At 42.6% G+C, this 25,963-nt stretch overlaps 1 protein-coding gene across 1 annotated transcript in view; it reads left to right on the top strand.

The window, feature by feature from the left end:
• Positions 1 to 5,022: 5,022 nt before the first annotated feature.
• Positions 5,023 to 25,963, top strand: part of mmp11b (matrix metallopeptidase 11b) — a 36,558-nt gene continuing 15,617 nt past the window's right edge. The window contains exons 1-2 of the mRNA XM_035775560.2: positions 5,023 to 5,284; positions 20,771 to 21,075. Coding sequence (XP_035631453.1) covers positions 5,171 to 5,284; positions 20,771 to 21,075 — 419 coding nt within the window. The 5' untranslated portion in view covers positions 5,023 to 5,170. The remainder of the gene's footprint in view (positions 5,285 to 20,770; positions 21,076 to 25,963) is intronic.

A 25,963-nucleotide genomic window follows, 5' to 3' on the forward strand; every position in this document is an offset into this window, starting at 1 on the left:
ATAGAAAGGCCATTGAGGTCGGTCCACTAGCCACCTTGACCTGGTTGCCCCCCCATTCTAACTCGTTAGCCTGTTCTTCACTGTTGAACTATCTCGGACGAGGCATTGCTTTGTGAGGTCTTGATTGGGCTTAATCGGTGCTTGAACATTGCACTAATGACCGGCTGGCTATTATTTGAGTCAAGCGCAGCCAAAGCCAGGTGCGGGTGAATCACACAATTGATTTAAAAATTAGTAGATGGCAGTTGAGCAGCATGACGGAGCACGGAATCTTATGTATATAACAATATGATTCTGTATCATGGTGATTTTTGATGGAACTACAATGACCTCACTATTTATCTATGGCTTTGCTTGAACTTTGCAACTGCATCAGTCAAAGGAGGATGGATTTCCTATTCTGCTCTCTTTAAGGCTTATTTTAAGAGGATGAACTGAGCCTTTTCGTAGTTAATGTTTCCATGGGACAAAACAAAACAAACTCCCAACTAAAGGTTTTATGGTGGATTGATGGCTTTTACACAGTTCTGACAGAGGAAGAGGAACCTTGAACCAAACTTACCACAATCTACTGTGAGGTTACCTATCCAAACATCCAAAGAGTTTGCGGGTCTGGTATTTACCAACCCCCTCCACCCCTGCTGGACACACACCTGGTTCCCCAAGAAAATATAAAACACTTTTGTTTTTTCTCCTTTTAAACTGGTTATCGAGTCAACCGGTAATTTGAGATGACTCAACATTAGTGTTGTTCTCTGAAAAAAAAAAGGATGTATGTCTTTTTAGGAAAATCTGCCAGCGATTAAGCCGGACAGCATGCCTCTTTTCTCTACCATCCATTTGGGCCCATAATTGACCATAAGTGGGTCCTTATGGGTGAGGGGTGTTGTGGGGCAACTTGCCTGTCCGTCTGGCTTTATTGTGGCTAGCAGCCCCAATACCTTCCCAGGTCCAGCAGCCCGATCCAGGGGATTGGTGTCAGGGGAGAGAGTTGTGTGTGGGGGGGGTTAAGAATGACAAACTGGCTTGGCTGATTAACCCAAATCTGCACCTGACAATAAAGAGCAAGAAAACCATTCATTAACCACAGGCCAGGGTGACTCAGGGGTGCGATTTCAACTGGGTCTCAGTTACTAGGGCCTCCATTTCCAGAGGGGTGAGGGGGGATTTAAGAGGACAGACTCGTCTGAGTTGCCACTGGACCATCAGTTGCATTTACTCTGCAACCAAGAGGTGGTGCTGGCTTGCAATGATAACATATCAGTAGTGAGGTGATGGTGGAAGGAAAAGGCTTCTGGGGAGACACAGACAAGGAGGAGCACAATAACCTATTCTTCTGAACAAGGTTCACTATACCGCCCTTCTAGCCTTTAGCCCCCTTGTTGCCACACCACTCTGAAGTGTGGATCCACTTCAAGGTTTTAACAAATCAAATCATAGTTTATTGGTCGAGTACACAGATTTGCAGATGTTATCGCAGGTGCAGCGAAATGCTTTGTTTGTAGCTCCAACAGTGCAGTAATTAATACCTAGCAATCCAAAATAAATACAAATAAAAACACAATACACACATAATACATTTTAAAAAGAAAGCAAGCAAGGAAGCAAGGAAGCAAGAAAGAAAGAAAGAAAGAAAGAAAGAAAGAAAGAAAGAAAGAAAGAAAGCAATGTCAGAGTCCGGAGTATATGATGGTGTGTATAGACATTATGGACAGTATCATATATAGAAAAGGTGTGTACAGCAGTAGTTATACAGAATGAGCCTTGACTAGAATACAGTATATACATATGAAATGGTTGAAACAGTATGTAAACATGGTTAAAGTGACCAGTGTTCAATGACTATGTACATAGGGCAGCAGTTTCTAAAGTGCAGGGTAGAGTACCGGGTGGTAGCCGGGTAGTAACAGTGACTAATGTTCAGGGCAGGGTACTGGAGGCCGGATAGTGGTGACTGTTTAAAAAAAAAGTTGAGTGATGCACCGGTGTGTCAATCTAAAAAACATAATAAACAAATCCCCATCAACATCCGTCAGTTTAAGTTAGAGATATCTGAGATATCGTCTCAATCCACCACATCAGCCTATGTCGCACTTCCTCATCTGTGGTGAAAGGTGGCAGAGCTATAGCTGTGTTAGTCAGACCATGAGACATCCTGAAAATTGGTCTGTAGTGTCCGAACAAACTAATATGACCCCACTGTAGAAAGGGGAGATTCTCACGAACACAATGGTGTTCTCCGTTTTGATCTACGACCCCCACAAGTGTCCCACCCCCCAGCTTTGATGCACCTGTACTGTCTCCACCTTCTAGATGGCAGCGGGGTGAACAGGCTGTGGCTCGGGTGGCTGAGGTCCTTGATGATCTTCTTGGCCTTCCTGTGACACCGGGTGCTGTAGATTCCTGTGGGCTCCTGAGTGGCGCAGCCTGTCTAAGGCACTGCATCTCAGTGCAAGAGGCGTCACTACAGTACCTGGTTTGAATCCAGGCTGCATCACATTCGGCTGTGACTGGGAGTACTATAGGGTGGCGCGCAATTGGCCCAGTGTCATCTGGGTTTGGCTTGGGTAGGCCGTCATTGTAAATAAGAGTTTATTCTTAACTGACTTGCCTAGTTAAATAAAGGTTAAATAAATAAAATGCATTTAAAAAATCAGGTCAGGAACTGTGCTGGGCTGACCAAGCCACCCTCTGGAGAGCTGTGCGCACGGTGCAATTGCCGTACCAGGCGGTGATACAGCCCCACAGGATGCTCTCAATGGTGCATCTAAAGATGTTTGTGAGCCTCTCAGCGGCCAAGCCAAATTTCTTCAGCCTCCTTAGGGACATGACGGATTGCTGCTAATAACTGAACCGGCCTCGAACCATAAAGACCAGGTAACAAACTCTTAACCCAGTGGCCTGTTTGTTAGAGAAGAAAAGAGTTGCCTTCTCCATTAGCGGACATCTCAAGTTCATACAATCACAGGGGGAGATTGATTGATGAGCTCGACGGGGAGGCCCATGTCTGGTTTGTGGTGTGACTGGTCTGTGGTCAGGGTTCACCAGCCAGACAGAGAGGGAGGTGGGGGGGTTAGGGTTAATCACTAAAGACCCTTGGCAAGCTGGAGTCCATACAAGACCAAGAGAAGAAGAGGACACAGCTGACCTAGTCTTGACATGAGCAGAAGAACATTGTAAACAATGTGTAGTCTTTTTGTAGTCTTATTGTTCCCCAGGGGTTTTGCTTGCTAGCTCACCTCCATTGGACAGGGCTTGGGCCCCTGGGGACGTTAGGAGGACTGTATTTAGCCTCTTTCTTACAGCACGGAGGGAATGTGGCAGTTACAATACGGTTCAGTTTCAATTAGCCTTTGTTTCCAGTAAAGATATCCTCTCAGCACAAGGATTCTATTGGGTATTGAACATCGTCGTGAACAGTTTAGTGATACCCACTGCCAAGAGCAATATGAGATCAATTAGAAGTTTGTATCTTGGCTTGCAGCGAGTTGTAAATTTGGTCCCCCTCACCCCCTCCACTTTAAGTCTGCATCCAGACGCATGCTGCATAATTACACAAGATCCTTTGTTAAAATGATATACAAAGAAACAGCGTTTGATTAGTGATTTGGCTGGGGTTCTGAAGAGGGACATTTATATAATTTGATTTATAGGGGGTTAATACCAAATTCTCGATTGTAACGCTAAACCTCATAGTATAATGGGGCAGATTGGATTGACATAAGTCTGACTGTCACTGAAAAACTTGATGCTGGTACCTTTAAAAATGTTATAGAAACGTTTCATGAAACGGTAGTGACCCTCAGCGGGTAGGGTGTGCAAGCTGGCAGCATCAGTCATCAAAATTGTTTATGGGGTTGTCATGGTAATAGAAGGGGGGGGGGGTTCAAAATAGGTTTGTGGGGATATAACTATCTCTCTCTTGTGATTATCTCTCTGGGGAGATACCTCCCGCTGTACTGTGATTTATGGCTAGCTAGTTCAGGCTGGGTTTGTTGCTTTGTGCACCTCCCCTTTACAGTGTAACATTAAAACACCTGTTGGCATTAACTGTATTTCCCTCTCTGTCCGTTTGTTATTTCAGCTTGTAAAGGTCTACAAGCTGGTCCTTCTGTAGCTCAGTTGGTAGAGCATGGCGCTTGTAACGCCAGGGTAGTGGGTTCGATTCCCGGGACCACCCATACGTAGAATGTATGCACACATGACTGTAAGTCGCTTTGGATAAAAGCGTCTGCTAAATGGCATATATTATTATTATTATTATTATTACCTTTACAAGCTACCTCTACCTTACCTACCTCTACCTTACCTCAATGCCACAATACCTTGGTGGAAATCTTGGTGGATGGTTCAGTGGAATGCTATTTAGTGTTTTGTGGGGGTACATTTTGTTCAAGGGTAGATCTGACCTCTGGGCAGATCTGTGGATAACATTTACATTTAAGTCATTTAGCAGACGCTCTTATCCATAACCCTTATTGAACCATTCACTAATGTTTCCAGTTCCACTAAAGTTTCCTGAAAAGTGTCAATACCTGCACCCATGGTTGGGCAAAGATAGTCTGCATCAACATGAATCTTGTTACAAAATACTTAATAGGCTACTGTAACGGATGTGGGCGAGGGGACGGTCTAAAGTTATACTGTTACACTACCACAAAAATAGAAAAAGGTCACTTTGCATGTAACCATCTTGAGTTATTAAAACAAATCTCAATCAAAGTTGCCTATAAATGAAGATGAATAAACATGTTATGAATTACATATGTGACCAACCTATCAACCCCTAATGATTTACTCTGCGCCTAAAGACCACATTAGCTGAGTTTATGCCTATACCCCTAGTTTATGCCTATACCCTAACACTAGGATCTTTCAGGTCAGAGTTCTGAAAGGGATTTACAAGGCAAGGCTTCTTGCACATGAGCATTGATGCAGCGGGAAACGGGTTAAATCACGTGAGCGCCTGTGTACTTGGCTTGCCACTGAGGCCCATAAAAAGTGTAATTTGAAGAAAGAGAACAAAGAAATAAGCGAGTATAAAATCCCCCTATGAGACACATCTCCGTCATTCACTGACTCCACTTCATCCCGCTCACATCCTCCGCCCTCTCTATACCCAAGGTGTGCTCAAGCGCGGTCAAACTGCGAGTCCGCTCCGAATCAAAAGATGATGCCGTCTCTTTGGTTTTTCTGTAGCATCTTTGCGTTGCACCTCTTGCTCTGCATTCATTCTCTGCCAGTACCGGAGTGGAGAGCCAGCAACAGGTACAAAGCCGCGGCGGTGAGTGACGATATAAATGCAGATGATGTGGAATTATTTTACATTTTACAGAGCAAGAGCGTTTTATGAGTCGAAGTTATGGAGTATGTGGGTCCATACTCACTGTGTGTGTGTGTGTGTGTGTGTGTGTGTGCGTGTGTTATCCTTTTGAGAGAGAAAGCGAGAGAGAGATATCAGAAGAAAGAGAGTAGCCTACCCACTGGGGGAAAGAATGGTTGAATCAACGTTGTTTCCATGTAATTTCAACAACAAAAATACTATGTGATGACGTTGATGTGGGTGGAAAACGTATTTGGATTTGCACAAGGTCATTTTTTGACCAAACTTTTAACTTCATAATGTAAATCAAAACTAGACGTTGAAATGATGTATATGCACACAATGAGCGCCGTTTACTTGTGGAAGAGTGTTGGTTCTAAATCAGTAACTTTGTTCCGCAACAATTTACAGGTAGAGTGCCAGCAGAAAGTATTCATACCACTTGACTTGTTCCATATTTTGTAGTGTTATAGCCTGAGTTCGAAATGAAAAAGTGAAAACATGTTTTAGAAATGTTTGCACATTTATTGTGAATGAAATACAGAAATATCTAATTGACATAAGTATTCACACCCCTGAGTCAATAATTTGTAGAAGCACCTTTGGCAGCGATTACAGCTGTGAGTTTTTAAGTTTCTAAGAGCATTCCACATCTGGATTGTGCAATATTTGTGCATTATTATTTTCAAAATTATGTAAACTCTGTTAAATTGGTTGTTGATCATTGCTAGGCAACCATTTACAGGTCTTGCCATCAGTGGAGATTTTAGCGTGTAAATTGTCGTGGGGCAAACCAAAAAATGTGGGATGGATGCCAGCAAAGCCATAACACAACACTAAACAATAACACCAGTTGCACTATAACGGTGACAAACGGTGCCCACAAACTGTTAGGGCCTACATAAAGCTGTCCCAACAGCAGAGTCCCAAAAGCAGAGTCCCAACACCTTATCACTGCTACAGTTCATTCAGCCTCATTTACTGCCTTTAAAAAACATAGCTGATATGGCTGACTTGCTTCATGTGGTTTCTAATGACAATTGAGATGTACAAGCTATGGTATAAGGGGACGACAAGCGGGATAAGAGGCAATCCGTAATTTCGATTCTGACATTAATGAGCGAGAGACGAGTTAGTCAATATAACTATTTGTTCAGCACTTTTTAAACGTACAGCGACATAATTCAGAACATGGGTCGTTCTTACACATAAACAGACAATAACATCTCTTAGAATATTCGATGATTACATTTCACAATACCGCGTTGGTGAAAATAGACCAAATTATTAGGGTGAGGCACATGGGCTATTAACAGTTTACTACACAACATACACTTATGTGTATACTGTAGTTTAAGAAAGTAATACTATCTGGCATCCTACATAATTTATGAAGCAGCATATCCATTTTTGGACTCACGCTGTTGTGATGTGCTTGAACAGGAAAGTTGCGAGGCGGTCCATTTTCGGAAAATGTTGTAATCAAAGAGAAAGATGCCGGATTTACAATTCTGAGTTGAGTGACCCGTTGAGTGACTTTTCCCAGTCTTAGCTCGTTTTCCCGAGTTCCCAGTTGTCGTGAACTCACAGTTAGCCACTGATTCCTTCCCAAACCACTCATTGTTGGTTTTGCGATTTCCAACTTGTTGTGTAATGTTTATGCCCAATGGCCGATTAGCACCAATACGGTTTATCTCTAATTTCTCTTCATATGAAAAATATTTAATTGTCGACTTGATTCATGGTGAGGACTGCTAGCTTGCTAGCTGAGATGTTGAAAGTATGATGTTGACATGATCAGTCCAATCAAAGCTACTGTACATATAACGTGATTTGATGTCATTCTGTGGCCAATGACCTTGAGCCTTCTTGGATGGGCACTTCTAATATAACTATGGCAGAACCCAAGGGGCAACATTTTTCGAGCTCTGACCTTAGAATTGGGATTGAGTACTGTCCTATGAGTGACAGAAAACTGAGCCAATCATTACAGAAAGCTGAGCCAAACAGGGGCAACACTCTGTATTGTCTGCTGGCTAGCCCCACCACCACATAAATCACTGAGCTAGAGTGAGCTAAATCACTGAGCTCGATGCCTTACTCAAGAAAACAAACAAGAGACCATGTTTGTATGCGGCTTTATAAACTCAATAACGTTTTTATTTTTTTATTTTTTACATTGTTTGCAAACTGATATGTGACACATATTAATGCTAAAATAACAAGCAAAACAGGGAAGCCCCCACACCCCATTTTTGATTTTGCATTGAATTAAAAGTGTGGGGCTCAAATGACGGGTCGCCACTGCTTGCCATACGTTTTGAAGTAGATTTAAGTCAAACTGTAACTTGGCCAATCAGGAACATTCACTGTCTTGGCCTTGTGTTTTAGGTTATTGTCCTGCTGAAAGTTGAATTAATCTTCCAGTGTCTGGTGGAAAGCAGACTGGACTAGCTTTACCTCTAGGATTTTGCCTGTGCTTCGCTACATTCTGTTAAAAAAATGTATTCTGAAAAACTCCCAGTCCTGAACGATAACAAGCATACCCATAACATGATGCAGCCACCACTATGCTTGAAAATATGGAGAGTGGTACTCAGTAATGTGTTGTATTGGATTTGACCCAAACATAACACTTTGTATTCAGGACAAAAAGGGAATTGCTTTGCCACATTTTTTTCCAGTATTACTTTAATGCCTTGCTGCAAACAGGATGCATGTTTTGGAATATTTTTATTCTATACAGGCTTCCTTCTTTTCACTTTGTCAATTAGGTTAGTATTGTTGAGTAACTACCATGTTGTTGATCCATCCTCAGTTTTCTCCTATCACAGCCATTAAACTATGTAACTGTTTTAAAGTGTCACGTGTGCTCCCTCTCCGGCCTCTAGGTCACCAGGCTGCTCGTTATGGCGCACACCTGTCACCATCGTTACGTGAATCAGCACATTATGACACTCACCTGGACTCCGTCACTGCCTTGATTACCTGCCCTTACATGTCACTCCCTTTGGTTCCTTGCCCAGGCGTCATTGTTATGTCTGTGCATTGTTTGTGTTTTCTTGTTCTGTATTATGTTACGTTTATTTATTAAAACGCTCACTCCCTGAACTTGCTTCCCGACTCCCAGCGCACACGTTACATAAAGTCACCATTGGTGAATCCCGAGCGGTTTCCTTTCTCTACGGCAACAGAGTTAGGAAAGACACCTTTATACACCATCCAAAGTGTAATTAATAACTTCACCATGCTCAAAGTGATATTCAATGTCTGTTTTTCTTTTCATTTTTTACCCATGTACCAATACGTGTCCTTCTTTGCGAGGCATTGGAATACCTCCCTGGTCTTTGTAATTGAATCTTTGTTGGAAATTCACTGCTCAACTGGGGGACCTTACAGATAATTGTATGTATGGACTACATAGATGAGGCAGTCATTCAAAAATCATGTTAAACACTATTATTGCACACGGAGTCCATGTAACTTATTATGTGACTTGTGAACTTATTTTGGCTTACCATAACAAAGGGGTGGAATACTTTTACATAAAAATTACATCTTTATTTAACTAGGCAAGTCAGTATAGAACAAATTCTTATTTACAATGACGGCCAAACCTCAACGACGCTGGGCCAATTGTGCGCTGCCCTATGGAAGTCCCAATCACGTCTGGTTGTGATACAGCACAGGATTGAACTAGGGTCTGTAATGACACCTCTAGCACTGAGATGCAGTGCCTTAGACATCTGCACCACTTGTGCCATGGCTCAAGACATTTCGGCTTTTAATTTTTAATACATTTTTCCTATGTTTGAAAAACATCATTCAACTTTTACATTATGGGATATTGTGAGTAGGCCAGTGACAAAAAACATCTAAATGTAATACATTTTAAATGTAGGCTTAACACAACAAAATGTGGAAAAAGTCAAGGGGTGTGAATACTTTCTGAAGGCACTGTGTGCATGATCAGTGGTTTTTACTATTTTTTATTATTGGCTGCATGTCAATCAACTGGTGTTGAAATAGCCTAATATGTTAAGCCCATGCTCTCTTGAAACATGGGTTTCAACTTAGGTTTCGTTTACATTTAAGTTATTTAGCATATGCTTTTATCCAGAGCAATTTACAGGAGCAATTAGGATCAGATTAAGTGCCTTGCTCAAGGGCACATAGATTTTTCACCTTGTCGGTTCAGAGATTCAAACCCTGGCCAATGCTCCTAACTGTTAGCCTAATTGCCACCCCATTACCGCTAGATTTAGATATTCAGGAGAACGTGTAATTTCTCTAAAAGGTGTGTGCCTATGTCTGTGTGGGAGGCTGAAGGTGACCAGAGTGAAATGTTGACAGAGCTTGTATGCCATTGTTGTAACGAGTGCACTGAGAGTCGGGACGCAAGTTCAGGGAGTGAGTGTTGTAAGAAATAAAAGAAACAATGAGCACAAAACACAACCAACGCCCCAACATGAAAACAGAGTCAATAACCCCTGAGGAAAGAACCAAGGGGAGTGACAGATATAGGGAAGATAATCAAGGAGGTGATGGAGTCCAGGTAATTGTCATGAGACGCAGGTGCGCGGGATAATCAGCAGCCTGATTACCTAGATGCCGGAGAGGGAGTATACGTGACAATTGTATGAATACTTAGGATGCAACCTACATTCTCTATGATTTGTAAGACATTGACAGCCCTCAATCTTTCCAATTGGTGGACAGACATGACAAAGGAGAAACCCTACACACAACGCTTGCCTCTTGTATACACATTTCAGATTGGCGCTGGGCTCTGCACAGTTGGCGACAGCATCAAGTTGCTCTTTGCTGAGAGAGAGCTAACATAAGGACTTGGATTTGTTTATATTGAAAGGGTGTGGGAGTGGTTTGGAATGCTTCAGACCATTCAGGTGAAAAATACTTACTTATGAAAATAAAATACTTATGTACTAGGGTCCGAACTGAAGTAAAAGTATCCATACACTGGATAGGTGCCGTGAAATGTGTTGTTTTACAGGATCAGCCATAGTAGTATGGTGCCACTGGAGAAAATTAGGTTTAAGTGACTTGCTCAAGGACACATCAGCAAATTCTTCACATTGATAGCTCAGGTATTCAAACGAGTGACCTTTTGGTTACTTGCCTAATGCTCTAACCACTAGGCTACCTGCCGCCCTAGATAGTGTGTGTCAGTGGTGCATGCAGTCAATTTGTTCCCTGCTGTTGACAAAGCACGAGAGAGGGAGATTATGCAGGCTGAGGCAAGTCATCTGGCATCTGGTGCAGGATAACAAACCCCTATGTCTGCTGACACAGGGAAAAGGGAAAGAACAAGATAGCTGCTGCGCTGAGAGAGCCGGTTCACCTCCTTCGGGTCTTCCATTGTGCGTTCTTCTCTATCACAACTTCCCTTTGTGCTGCCAGAAAAGGCACCCCGAAAAGCATCTGAGAGTGCAGTTGGTTGGAATCAAAGTGTCTGTCAATAGTATAGTCGGTAGGTTTACAGTTAAGTTGTTTTCATGCAAATATGACCACCAAATATGAAGCGACATTTGCGTTCAAGTTTTCCTTGCATACCATGCACATACACTATAAATACAAAAGTATGTGGACAGCCCTAGTGGATTTGGCTATGTAAGCCACACCTGTTGATGACAGGTGTATAAAATCAAGCACACAGCCATGCAATCTCCATAGAAAAACCACTACTAAATGACACCAATAAGAAGAAGAGACTTGCTTGGGCCAAGAAACATGAACAATGGACATTAGATCGGTGGAAATCTGTCCTTTGGTCTGATGAGTCCAAATTTGGGATTTTTGGTTCCAACCCCGCCGTGTCTTTGTGAGATGTAGACTAGGTGAACGGATCATCTCTGCATGTGTGGTTCCCACCGTGAAGCAGGGAGGAGGAGGTGTGATGGTGTGGGGTTGCTTTGCTGGTGACACTGTCAGTGATTTATTTAGAACTCAAGACACACTTAACCAGCATGGCTACCACAGCATTCCACAGCGATACGCCATCCCATCTGTTTTTTTAGCTTAGTGGGACTATCATTTGTTTTTCAACAGGACAATGACCCAACACACCTCCAGGCTGTGTAAGGGCCATTTGATCAAGAAGGAGAGTGATGGAGTGCTGCATCAGATGACCTGGCCTCTACAATCACCCGACCTCAACCAAATTGAGATGTTTTGGGAATAGTTGAACCACAGAGTGAAGGAAAAGCAGCCAACAAGTGCTCAGCGTATGTGGGAACTCCTTCAAGACTGTTGTAAAACTATTCCAGGTGAAGCTAGTTGAGAGAATGCCAAGAGTGGGCAAAGCTGTCATCAAGGCAAAGGGTGGCTGCTTTGAAGTATCTAAAATATAAATATATTTTGATTTGTTTAACTATTTTTTGGTTACTACATGATTCCATATGTGTTATTTCATAGTTTTGATGTCTTCACACTTATTCTACAATGTAGAAAATGGTGAAGATAAAGAAAAAACATTGAATGAGTAGGTGTGTCTAAACTTTTGATTGGAACTGAATATATTTTAATATTTTACTCCCTTTTTGATCTTGTCTTATTGCTGCAACTCCCCAATGGGCTCAGGAGAGGTGAAGGTTGAGCCACGCGTCCTCCAAAACGTGACCCGGTTCTTTATGCCCACCCACACCAATGTGCTGGAGGAAACACTGTTCAACTGATGACCAAAGTCAGCCTGCAGGCACCTAGCCCTCCAGAGTGCGATGAGCCAAGTAAACCCCCCCCCCCCAGATGACACTGGGCCATTTGTGCACCACCCTACGGGACTCCCGGTCACAGCTGGTAGTGAAACCTCAAGCACTGTGATGCAATGCCTTAGAACACTGTGCCACTCAGGAGGCCCTAGAACCAGAATTGTTTGTTGGGAGCTTCATGAAATGTGTTTCCATAGCCGAGCAGCCTCACACAAGCCTAAGATCAACATGCGCATTGCCAAGAGTCGGCTGGAGTGGTGTAAAGCTCGCCACCCCTGGACTCTGGAGCAGTGGAAACGGGTTCTCTGGAGTGATGAATTGCTTCACCATCTGGAATCTGGGTTTGGCGGATGCCAGGAGAACGCTACCCGCTCGAATGCATAGTGCCAACTGTAAAGTTTGGTGGAGGAGGAATAATGGTCTGGGGCTGTTTTTCATGGTTGGGCTAGGCCTCTTCGTTCCAGTGAAGGTAAATCTTAACACTACAGCATACAATGACAGTCTAGACGATTCTGTGCTTCCAACTTTGTGGCAACAGTTTGGGAAAGGCCCTATCCTGTTTAAGCATACATAAATGGTTTGTTGAGATCAGTGTAAAAGAACATGACTGGCCTGTACAGAGCCCTGACCTCAACCCCATTGAACACCTTTGGGATGAATTGGAAAGCTGACTGCGAGCCAGTCCTAATCGCCCAACATCGGGGCCCGACCTCACTAATGCTCTTGTGGCTGAATGGAAGCTCGTTCCCTCAGCAATGTTCCAACATCTAGTGGAAAGCCTTCCCAGAAGAGTGTAAGCTGTTATAGCAGCAAAGGGGGGACCAACTCCATATTAATTGGAATGAAATGTTCGACAAACAGGTGTCCACAAACTTTTGGTAATGTAGTGTATGTTATAGTCTACAAACAGAGTGGGTACTTTCTTTTCAAATAACTTTGCTGATTTCGACTGAATAATAAACAGACAAAGGTTACCATGGCAAAGCATAGATTAATGGTCAGAGGGCAGTCATAGACATATGACTAAAGGGGAGCATGCCGACGCTCCTTAAAAACCTGTCAATTGAGAAAGAAGTATGGTTGAAAGCAACGCTGGCAGCTCCGCTTTGAAAGAAATGCTACTGAGAATTATCTAGTGGTATCTGAACATGTAGATGCTTGTGTAGATACTGTAATTTAAGCTCAAGAGGTGCTATACTGGAACTTAGCAAGTCTACATTCGTATCCCATCATTTTTCAGAGACTGAACCGTAAAGCTGGAAAGACTTTGTGAGATACTTACATGTAGTTTACAATTCAAGCCATTGAAAGCAGGATAAGTACTTAAGTCAAGGTTCCAAAATGGGTCTGTTGGAGTAGTCTGACGTAGTGAGGCAACATAGACAGAACTGTGAGTTCACCAGAGAGCTCTTCAAATATTCCCTAAAGTTGTTGGAACGTTCACTCATGAGATTAATCTACACTACAGAATTAGCTTTGAAACCTTTTTGTATTGAATTCTTTCATTGTTTTCTTTGAGACACACAGACTAGTGAGCCAGAACCCAATGTCTAACATTGATTTGACGATTTGAGGAATCTCTTCACCCCAAGCGAGATCTGCCATCAAAATAATTTTCCTTAGCAGTGGTCTTTGGTGTTGCAACCAATTCATTCTTCTCTAACAAAGCAACTTAGATACACCACTGTCAATGCCTCTTTATTTCTCTCATTTCCCATCATATTAAATCCTCATCCTCTTCCTGCTAAACCATTTCTTCACTCAGTGTAATCACTTAGTTTGTGTGTACAACCTCTCAAGGCGTGCAGAATGCAGGTCTCTGGGGCTCGTTGTGTATAAATATTTATCCTCGATGGATTTCCTCCAGCGTGCACATTATTTATCTTTATGGCCTACTTGTTATCTACCAAAGGGTGTCTGAGTTAGTGGGGATAGTGCTCATACAGTGCATTCGGAAAAGTAATATAATAATAATAATAATAATAATAATATATGCCATTTAGCTGACGCTTTTATCCAAAGCGACTTACAGTCATGTATTCAGACTCCTTGACTTTCTCCACATTTTGTTACGTTACAGCCTTAATCTAAAATGTATAAAAATGTTCCCTCACCAATCTACTACACACAATTATACATAATGACAAAGCAAAAACAGGTTTTTAGAAATGTAGCAAATTTATTTAAAAACTGAAATATTACATTTACATAAGTATTCAGACCATTTACTCAATACTTTGTTGAAGCATCTTTGGCAGTGATTACAGTCTCGAGTCTTCTTGGGTATGACGCTATAAGCTTGTCACACTGGTATTTGGAGAGTTTCTCCCATTCTTCTCTGCCGATCCTCTCAAGCTCTGTCAGGTTGGATGGGGAGCGTTGCTGCACAGCTATTTTTTATGTCTCTCCAGAGATATTTGATTGGGGTCAAGTCCGGGCTCTGGCTGGGCCACTCAAGGACATTCAGAGACTTGTCTCGAAGCCACTCCTGAAATGTCTTGGTTGTGTGCTTAGGGTCGTTGTCCTGTTGGAAGGTGAACCTACGCCCAAGTCTGAGGTCCTAAGTGCTCTGGAGACAGGTATTCATCAAGGAACTCTCTTTGCTCCGTTCATCTTTCCCTCGATCCTGACTTGTCTCCCAGTCCATGCTGCTGAAAAACACTCCCACAGCATGATGCCACCACCATGCCTCACCGTCGGGATGGTGCCAAGTTTCCTCGAAATATGCCGCTTAGCATTCAGGCCACAGAGATCAATATTGGTTTCATCAGACCAGAGGATCTTGTTTCTCGTGGTTTGAGAGTATTTTGGTGCCTTTTGGCAAACTCAAATCGGGTTGTCATGTGCCTTTTATTGAGGAGTGGCTTCCTTCTGGCCACTCTACCATAAAGGCCTGATTGGTAGAGTGCTGCAGAGATGGAGGTCCTACTGAAAGGTTCTCCCATCTCCACAGAGGAACTCTAGAGCTCTGTCAGAGTGACCATCGGGTTCTTGGTCACCTCCCTGACTAAGACCCTTCTCCCCTGATTGCTCAGTTTGGCTGTCCGGCCAGCTCTGGGAAGAGTCTTGGTGGTTCCAAACTGATTCCATTTAAGAATGATGGAGGCCACGGTGTTCTCGGGGACCTTCAATGCTGCAGACATTTTTTTGGTACCCTTCCCCATATCTGTGCCTCGCCACGATCCTGTCTCGGAGCTCTACAGACAATTCCTTTGACCACGTGGGTTGTTTTTTTCTCTGACATGCACTGTCAACTGTGGGACCTTATATAGACAAGTGTGTGCCTTTACAAATAATGTCCAATCAATTGAATTTACCACAGGTGGACTCCAATCAAGTTGTAGAAACATCTCAAGTATGATCAATGGGAACAGGATGCACCTGAGCTCAATTTCGAGTCACATATATAAATAAGGTATCTATTATGTGTTTTTTAAATTTTAATAAATTAGCACAATTTTCTATAAACCTGTTTCCACGTTGTCATTATGGGGTATTTTGTGTAGATTGCTGAGGATTTATTTGTATTTTTAATCCATTTTAGAATAAGGCTGTAATGTAACAAAATGTGGGAAAAGTCAAGGGGTCTGAATACTTTCTGAAGGCACTGTATATATACTGTGTGCAGTATGTGCTCAGTATGTAGAAGGAAAGTAAATGTTGCACCTTTTTCCTGTTTCAGTTGTGGATTTAGATGGATGTCACAAAGGCTGCATTGAAAAGTCTGAGTACCTTATCGTCTTGGTTGGATGAAGCTGTTTTCCCCTACACTTTCTTCTAAGAAAGAAAGGCTACCTTCTAATCAGGGGTGAAAGTAGAATAAATGTTTTCCCGGTACCCAACCTCCTAAATGTGCACATGCTTGCGCCAAACATTTTTATGGACCTAATCATAGAATTACATATATAATCGCTATTAATTCAATAGCATCTCTGTGGTCCTAGTCGTAAAGATTTGTCATTTCACTTTTAAAATATATTGTGCCATAAACACAACCAGTCATGATGTTTTCATCTGATTATCAAACAATCACGTCAAAGGGCTCCTTTACTAGGCTACCTGCCCACGTTCATCCACTCACAACATATTACCAGCCTCCAAACAGTGATGAATGGAAAGAGACTGTTACTCAAAACACCAAAACGTGTCATGGCATTGGCGATTGTCATTAGGTTAGCATTTATGTGTCCACTGCTGTCCTCGCGGGTCTCAGTGTCGGCCACTCATCGCTGCCTTGGAAAATGTCTGTTTTTCTCGAAACCACGTCACATTTTGGATCGTAGGCTATACCGCCCGTTTTCAAGTCCATTTGCACATTTTTCATGCCTCTGACTGGTACGGCGTACCCCCATGATTTATTTTGTCGGGATGCCGTACCAGACCGTACCGCCTTACTTTCACCCCTTGGTTCTAATCTACAGTAAAGCAATCTTTAAATTTCAATTGGAGCCGATATATCATCCGATAATTCCAGCGATAGCCGATATTCAATAAATGGGATGAAAAAAGGGAATCTCATGCTGATCTGAACACTTGCAACCATTCTCATGATATGTCATTATTGTCTCAATGTAAGAAATCAACATAATGTTTTTTTGTTTTTTGTTGTATATCGGCAGATATATCGGTATCGGTAAAGTTTGTCCCCCATAAAATCATAATATGTATCGGACCCCAAAAAACTATCGGTCGGGCTCTAGTTTCAGTTGAAGACCAATTGTTTTCAGATTGGTATGGTAACAGCATCATAAGTCACATTCATGACTCCTTTGTTGTACACCAGACAGACATCCAGATGTTGTCTATGATCAGGGTGAGAGGGAATTTTCTAACACCTGTTCCCCTCACTACAGCTGTGTGTTCAGGGTATGAGGGAGGCATTTGGGCTGGTTAAGGTTTTTAGTGAATGAATGACATAGACAAAAGCCCCTTTTATAGCAACAGACGCCACCAGGGAGATTACCCCCCAGAGCCATGGTCTGTAGGCGGGCACATTTTGTTGTCATGTTTCACCGTTAGCTGGGGTTTGCCAAGGTGAGCAAGACACAGCTATCCAGAACTGTCCTGTAGGGACATGTCAGCTCTCTTTTACTGGGTTTTCCCCCAGTTTCCATCTGACAGACTGCGGTTCTGTGTTGTTCGACCTCAATTGGATCTTTAAGCTCGTTGTTGAAATGCAACCCAACATCCACCGCCACATGCTTGACTAAAATCAGTCACTTAGTCAGTTCTATTGGACTACTGTTGATGCCAGTTCAGCTGATTTCATCAACCAATCTGTGTGCAGTATGATGTGGTGTCCCTGAATCTCCCTGAATATGTGAAATATTTTTCATTAGAGATTCAGAATAAACTAAGGCAGTGTTTTCCAAATGGAGGGTTGGGATCTATTGGTTGGTCACAGTAAAAGCCTTCTCGGCTGTGGATCAAAGTTGGGACTTGGCTACAAATGTGGTATTCTTAATGTTAAGTGAAGGAAAGTAAAGTAAGGATAGAAGTCAATAGTTGGGTGATGTCTCCAAAAAGTTATATCTCCAAAAAGTTATCATATCTCAGGCTATCATAGACCAAAGCATTGCTATCAGGTGATAAATACATCTGGTGTAAATCTGCCAGCGGTCCCTGCGGCATACAATGCTTCACACAGAATGGGGCAGTCATCAGTTTTATGGGGCAGACCTGGAGTTTGGCTTTCTCTCTTGCACAAGTACTATGTTGTTCTCTATTGTCTTAGTCAGTTGAGGCCTGTAAATGTAGCCTATTGTCTGCAGATCTGAACAATGATATATTGGGCCTTTCTTTGAAACTCACACCCAACTAAGAAAATCAAACCCATGCATCCCTCACATAAGGATGACATCTGGTCCAAGGTCACCCGTTTCTAATAAGCATGGAACTTGTAACTCCCATTGGACCAAAAATATTTCAACGCTCTTGATGGTCCTGAGTTGTGAGTAATTATTTCATCTGCGTGTGGTTGTTATGAGCACACTGAATAGCTGACAACATGCTGGAGGGTTGTTTTCTTCTTATTAGATTTGGCCAAGTCTCACAAAGATGCTATTTTGGCTCTGCTGGTGAGTGGTTGTTCTCACCGTAGTTAGCATTTTTTCATCATGAATCTTGTTCTGGAGGCAGCTCTGCAGAGTGGTCACTAGCTGGCACAGCCACAATATCATAAAATATGATTTTAAACCTAACCTTAACCACACTGCTAACCCTAATTCCTTAACCCGAACCTTAAATTAAGACCAAAAAGCTCATTTTTGTTTTCATACATTTTTACAATATAGTTTTGTAAGTCGCTCTGGATAAGAGCGTCTGCTAAATGACTTAAATGTAAATGTAAATGTAGTCAATTTTGACTTTACACCTGGCCTATCGAAGGGGAAATCACTCAGTTCTGCCACCAGGACTAGACTTGTGACAATAAACGTCAACCTGCGTTCTGCATAGAGACTTTTTTGGCTATGGTTCATTGCATCAGCTGAACCCCAAAAGATCTGAACTAACTGTCTTGTCACGTTGAGTGTCAAAGCAAAAGATATATAGGCGGTCTATTAAATAGGTATTATGCTGTTTATTTTTAAAATATTGGATGAAAAGTGAACACCTGGCCTTGAATATTTTTTACGTTGCTTTTCTCTTGCAGCATTCTTCAACTCAGTATCTGCACTTTGATATTAGAGTAGGAGTGTCAGATGTTCAGGCTGCTGCACTGATACTATGGAGGCTCTAGTCTACAGTGCCTGGTTAAATTGTGTTTGAGAGCTTATTTTTACTCTCTAAATGGTTAAATGAGTGAGAAATATATGTCATTGCAAAAGTATATGTTGCCCACTCACAAACTATTATCTCAAATGAACATGTTGAATTATTTAGCCATATTGTGACGCACTCAGGCGTAGTGGGAGCGGAGTCAGGTGCAGGAGGCAGAAGGTACGGAATAGTGCTTTTATTTCAGCACAGGGAAAATCGTACACTCCAAATACCAGGCGCACATCCACGATTGGCCCAAAAACAGGATCTAACTAGTCTGGAGAAAACCCCAAAACGAAACACACTACCACACATAAACACAGTGGAAAAATAAGCCCGCACAAAGAGCAGGCGGGCCTTACCGGCTTAAATAGCCCAACTAAAAACCTAAACAAGAAACAGGTGAAACCAATAAGACAAAACCAACAGAAAAGGGAAAAGGGATCAATGGCAGCTAATAGACTGGTGACGATGACCGCCGAGCGCCGCACGAACAGGAAGAGGAGCCACCTTCGGTAGGAGTCGTGACACATTCAATTATTTTATATTGAGCAAATTTCCTTAATGTAGACAGTTTGTGTTACTACCTTACACAAGTTAGCATTTTCACCCCATAAATGACACATCCTTTTTACCTCAGATTGGGGATGTTAGTATAAATGTTTATAGTCATCACGATGACATAAGATCAATTGCTTAAATCCCTTGGCTGAATACAGTGTGCAACATCCTAAGTGGTGGAAAACTGTATTTTATTTCCTCATTTTTCCCCCCAACTGCCCGCCATTAAAGCTAGATAAGGAGGGAAATGATGCCTTTGCAGCCTGAACGGTGGGTGCGTTATGTACGAGCCAGCCTACATGGGACACGAGTGTATTACCAGTTGGGCACATAAATCCTAGACGATAGCGTAAATTTAGCGCCCACTATCGGCTGCCTAAGCTACTTACTAACCAAATTGGGGTTTCATGCATACATCAAGGTCAGTGCCATTGTGATCTACATTTTTTTTTTTAAATAGACATGACATAAAGTTGAATGGTTTCAGAATTTACAGAATAACTTGAAGAGAGATAGGAGGGAAGGCTTCCACATTCAAAGGCTGAAAAACAGAAGTGTACCTGGTTACTTATTATGTTAGATCGTACAACTGATAGACATAAATGGGATTCCTCTCTTAATGTCCATCTGCAAGGTTTGGAATGATGAATGTTAGCAAGGAAGGTAGTGTGTACTAGTCCCTGATCACAACATCCAAGTCTTTCAAGCCTTTGTGAAAATGCACCACTGCATCAAAGCCTCTCATGTTAGACTTTTAATGGCCATTTAAAAATAGCTTGTTCACAAATTACAGCTTTTAAAGGGTACCCTTGGGCTGTCGGACGCGGAAGCATTTTTAAGACCGTTAAAACAAGAAAGAAACTACAATTCACCCTATTTCACCTCTACAACTGTCATCCCCTCCCCCATAGAAAAAAGCCAGAGAAGGAAAAGTTTCCACGCCTTCACAGCTACTTTTTTAGGAAACCAGTAAACTGTAATAAAGCGAAGCCAAAGATAGAGCAAGGATAAAGTGGTGAGAGGGTTCAGCCGTCCCCCTTCCTCCGACCCCTCCCTGTCCTCCACCCAATCATCTCTCCACCCATTCAATTGACAGACCAATTCCCTCTAAATTCTCTGGAGGAAATTGACTAATAATGCCTTGGAGATTTATCTGGGTCCCGGAAGCCCAGCTCCTCCTGAGGTTCTCTATTAGAATGTTACAGTAATGTACCATGCTGCAATTTACTGTGATGACCATGTCTTGCCATGCAGCTATCTAAAAACATGCATTCCATTTTCCATTTGATTTAGTTTAATGTCATTTTCTTTGTAGCCTAGATGTATGTGATTTTGTCAAAACAATAGCTTAATTTACATTCTTTGAATGGTACTTAGTTGCACATACCTCTTTTCACAGGGATGGCCTCAGAAGACTCACCCATATGGCCTGAAGAAGACGACAAGATTTGATCATACTCAGGACACTCTGAAGGAACAATTGCACCTGTCGGGAGGTGTCTATCCAGAGACTGTGTTGTCATGGAATGGCACAGAGTCAATCTGGAATCGGCCTCGCTGTGGTGTTCCAGACTATCCTACTCAGAAGCAAAGTGGCATCTCGGACTACCACATGCAGAAGGGGGGCAGCTTTGGAGGAAAGCAGCGGCGGAAGCGCTTCGTTGTCTTTGGGGGGCGCTGGGACAAGACTGACCTCACCTACAAGTAAGGTTATTCTTCTTTGGTTGATCTAGACCAGGTATTCCCAAACTGGGGTACACCAAATAAAAATGTGATTCACATAAAAAATTAATAATAATAATAATATTTTAGAAGAAAAAAAATACAAAAAATATCTTCAAATTTTCAAACAGTCCATTAATATTTTCCAACGGGGCTATACATTTGGGGGAGGTTTTTTTCTCGCCTGAGTAGCCTCGTTTCACTGCCAAAAATGCAATTAAACCATCTAGTGTTCAGCGAAATAACAACACAATGTCAAATACAGGTAGCCTAGTCAAATAATTAACATCCAATCACATTAACTGTTACTCTCTCGCGGGAAACTTTCACTCTTGCGCAGACATTTAGATGCGAAACATGACAATTTGAAAAATAAAGACGTCTTTTGAGTAGTAAGACATGTACAAAAGCAAAAGATACCATTCATAAGAAGGGCCTAGAAGCGTCTTATATGGTGAGCTACTGAGTGGCTAGGACAGGCAAGCCTCAAGCTATTGTGGAGGACTTCATTCTTCCTGCTGCCACGGATATGGCTGGGACAATGTTTGGGGAAAAGGTACAAAAACTATACAACAATGACTTCATCAACAACACTGTTTCACGGCGCATCAGTGACATGGCAGAAGATGTTTTGAAACAATTACTGCTTTGCATACAAGCCAGTGAGTTATATGCATTACAGCTGGATGAGTCAACTGACGTGGCGGGCCTGACACAGATCCTGGTATATGTCTGTTACGTTTATTGGGGGACAATTAAGGAAGACATCCTCTTCTGCAAACTACTGGAAACCAGGGCAACATGAGAGGATATTTTTTAAGTACTGGACAGCTTTGTGACATCAAATGGACTTTGGTGGTCAAGATGTGTTGGTGTCTGTACTGATGGTGTAAAAGCCATGACAGGGAGAATTAGTGGAGTGGTAACGCGCGTGCAAGCAGTTTCTCCCGACTCCACTTGGGTACAACTGACAGCTTGAAAGACGTTTTGTACACTACAGTGAAAATGGTTAACTTTGTTAACTTAAAGCAAGGCCCCTGAACTCTCATGTATTTTCTGCATTATACAATGATATGGGCAGCGACCATGTAACGCTTTTATAAAACTGGTTATAAAGGGGCAAAGTATTGATATGATATTTTAAATTGAGAGACAAGCTTGAAGTTTTCTTTACTGACCATCATTTGCACTTGTCTGACCGCTTGCATGATGACGGGTTTCTCACACGACTGGCCTATCTGGGAGATGTTTTTTCTCTCCTGAATGATCTAAATCTAGGATTACAGGGACTCTCTGCAACTATATTCAATGTACGGGACAAAATTGAGGCTATGATTAAGAAGTCGGAGCTCTTTTCTGTCTGCATTAACAAGGACAACACAGGTCTTTCCATCATTGTATGATTGTTTGTGTGCAAATTAAATCAAGCTTATGGGCAATGTATCACATAGTGTGTGTGGCAGGCTTACAATGATGGAAAAAACAACATTTGAGAGTGCGCTGACCCTGGTGCTAGAGGGGGTACAAAGCTGGAGGTTGAATGTTTGAAGGGGTGCGGGACCATACATTTTTTAAATTTGTATTTCGTATGTAAATCACATTTTTATTTGGCGTACCCCAGTTTGGGAACCACTGCTCTAGACATATCCATGCATTTAGCTTTTTCACTGGGATCTGCTTTTCCTGAGTTTGCTCTGGAATTTTTATACATGGCATACAAATTCAAGAGGTTATCACTGATATCTGTAGTTTAGCCAGCAAGGACAGAGACACAAATGCAACCCCTGTCACGGTAGACTGGTTAACTTCTACAGTACACTGGCTGGCAAAGGCCACCACCAGCCTGCAAAGGTCGCTACTGGCTGGCAAAGGCCACCACCAGCCTGCAAAGGTCGCTACTGGCTGGCAAAGGCCACCACCGGCCTGCAAAGGTCGCTACTGGCTGGCAAAGGCCACCACCAGCCTGCAAAGGTCGCTACTGGCTGGCAAAAGACACTACATTGTTCTGAATGAAAGGCGGGTAATGTGTACATCATATGTATCACTCTGGTCCCCAACCCAGCACCTCAGCTTATTTTATATGCTCAAAATCAAGAATCATTTGGGTTAGGCCACCCAGGTTACAGCTACTGAGAGGAGAGAGGAGCCTTTACACTGACGCCAAAACTTCTAAAGAGACACATTTCAGTGAAGGATAATTTACTTTGTTGTAAAGGATAGGCTGCCCAGCCTATGTAGATGTGTATTCAGTGTTTGGCTGAGTTCATGTTTTTGATAGAATTTCAAACCAGACATGGCAGAAAACTAGGAGGCACTACTTCAATTTACTTTGGGATTTCTTTGCCTTTGAAGCACCTTTTGAGTGACACGGTGACCTCGTGCCCTCGGGGTCATCTGCACTCCTCCCTGTGTTTGGACTGCCTTGCCTCTTCCATTAAAGTCAAAAGACGGGCCACACCGGACATTTGCCACCCACCCCCTCTGTCATTTGGAGTCAGAGGGGGTCGCGACCTGAAAAAACATAGCCATTTACAAGACAGTGTCAGAGCACTCAAGCATGTTACAGCAGAGCAGACCGCATGCTTCCTGATGTCTCCACATACAGCTCAGCAGGAAGGGGGCTGGAGAGGGGAAAGGTCAAGCTAATAGTTACTTCCAGAGGAGTGTTATCAGAAGAGCAACACTGAGTCTTTGTTACAGAAAGCTATTTCTTTTTCAGCACAACAGTAAGTGTCACTCATATTTTTTTCATTAGCCCACTGTTAATAATGTCCCAAAACATTTCAAGATATAGGATTTTCAAGAAGCAAAGTGTCACTTGCCACATCAAGATGATGCCTGTGGGAAGTGACACTTTGCTTCTTGAAAGTCCAATATCTTGAAAACTTGACTGCTGACATGCTAAACATTTTGGGACTGTATTAAAGAGATGCTCCAGCACTTTTGAATAATTTTTTAGCCAGCAGTTCTGAAAGTAGCACTCATGAGCCAAAAAATAGCCTAAGTCACATATGTGCGCCATGTCATCTCTCTCTCTCTGCTGTGTCCACTGTGCCGTTGGGCCCGCCCTGCAACTTCATTGGATAACTTTGGGCAGGCCTTTTGCTAGCTGTCCCTCAAATGTGAGGGGCTGAAGCTCATTGGCTAAAACTCAAATTGCTAGGGTGCTGACCCATGTGGAGGTAAAAATGTAGGAAACATGGTGCGGCACATCTTCAAGAAAACAGTTGCTTTCAAACTAGGGATTTTGTGGCTAATTGAGGTAAAGCAGTAATTCTGCTAATATATTATGTATGTATGAACTACACATTGACACATCCATCCCAAAGCAGGATGTTTTTTAAAAAAAAACGTTTTTTAGTCGCCAAAGTACCGGAGCATGTCTTTAATAACAGTGGATTAATGAAAAAAATACAGAAATATAGTTTTTGAGTGGATTTTTCCTTTAATGGTGTAGAATTGTTATATTATATTGTATGAATAGTGAGCTTATGTTTTCACGTGAAAAATGCCATATGTATTGATCAAGCATAAAAATGTTGTGTATGATTAACCACCCTTCCCCAAACAAACACCAATATATTGCATCATAAGTCATCATTACTCATGATCCCTTTGAGGTAGCCACTTACTCAGTGTCCCTAAGTATAGCTTCATTGTCATTTTGCTGATTGTCAACAGGCACTGAACCTCCCGTGCCCTGCACTCCCTCTCACAGAAAATAATATCTGCACACACAGCTTTTCAAGAAAGGAACAAATAATTGTACGATTGTACAGTACTGTAGGGGTGTGTACTGTACTCTGCTGGCTCATCACATTTTTACCTCAGGAGACACACAACAGCACAGAGCTGGACCTGCCTCTTTTGGCCCGCGAGCCAGCAATCAGCACTGTTGTCCCCGCTCTGGTTCCACTGCTCTTTTCCCAGAGTGGCTATGGTGAGGGGGGTCATTACCAGGCCAGCGTTTTGCTGTCTCCTCTGTGATGACTAATAATAACGGGCCGTAGCATTAGCAACATAGTGACTGTTCCACATTCTGGAACTGAACTCCCAGGGCACAGGTTTAATGGGTGTCTGCTGCAGGCGTCGGGGGCTGTGGTTAGAACCGGGCCCCGGCATGCATCACCGTGGCAGGGTTAGGGAGGTTGTTGAAGTAGAGTAGGGTAATACAGCAACAGCACAAGGCTGGCCTCTCCTGTCTGGGCATGTATGTAGGGCCTCCACACAATGAGGCGCAATCCATTTTTGCAACCCCCGCCCATTCATTATGAAATCTAAAATGAAGAATAAAAGTGATAGCCGCCATGGCTGGTATCCAGGGAGGCACCAGGGGAAACGTCTGCAGGGCAGGGGGGTAACGGATTGCAACAGAAAGCAGGGGTGGGGGGGGATTTTACTGGCGCCCACTGAGAAACCCATAATATGAAACATGAGACCGACATTGAGACTGAACATGTCACGGTTGTTTAAATGTCCTCCATGGGGTGTCGCCTGGTAATAACAAGCGCTGGCCTTCCTGTCTGTCAACGCCTGTCATAATAATGCAGGTCCTGGTTGGACGGACGCACACACAACCTCTGTCAACTCAGCGTTCAGCCTTGCTGCATGGTAATCCACATCAACTGTGAACAAGTTGAAGTTATGTTTCTATGTACTGCACATTACCTATGCTTTGAATAACTGAAGTATGAATCCAAATACAACAGGTGTAGCCTTTACCGTGAAATGCTTACTTACAAGCCCTTTCCCAACAATGCAGAGTTAAAAAGTACGAAAATGTGCAAATAAAAATAGAAAATAGGAACACAATAGATAACAATAACGAGGCTATGTACAAGGAGTACCGAGTCAATGTGCAGGGGTACGA

Source organism: Oncorhynchus keta, chromosome 9 (genome assembly GCF_023373465.1).
Source record: "Oncorhynchus keta strain PuntledgeMale-10-30-2019 chromosome 9, Oket_V2, whole genome shotgun sequence".
Lineage (NCBI taxonomy): Eukaryota > Metazoa > Chordata > Actinopteri > Salmoniformes > Salmonidae > Oncorhynchus > Oncorhynchus keta.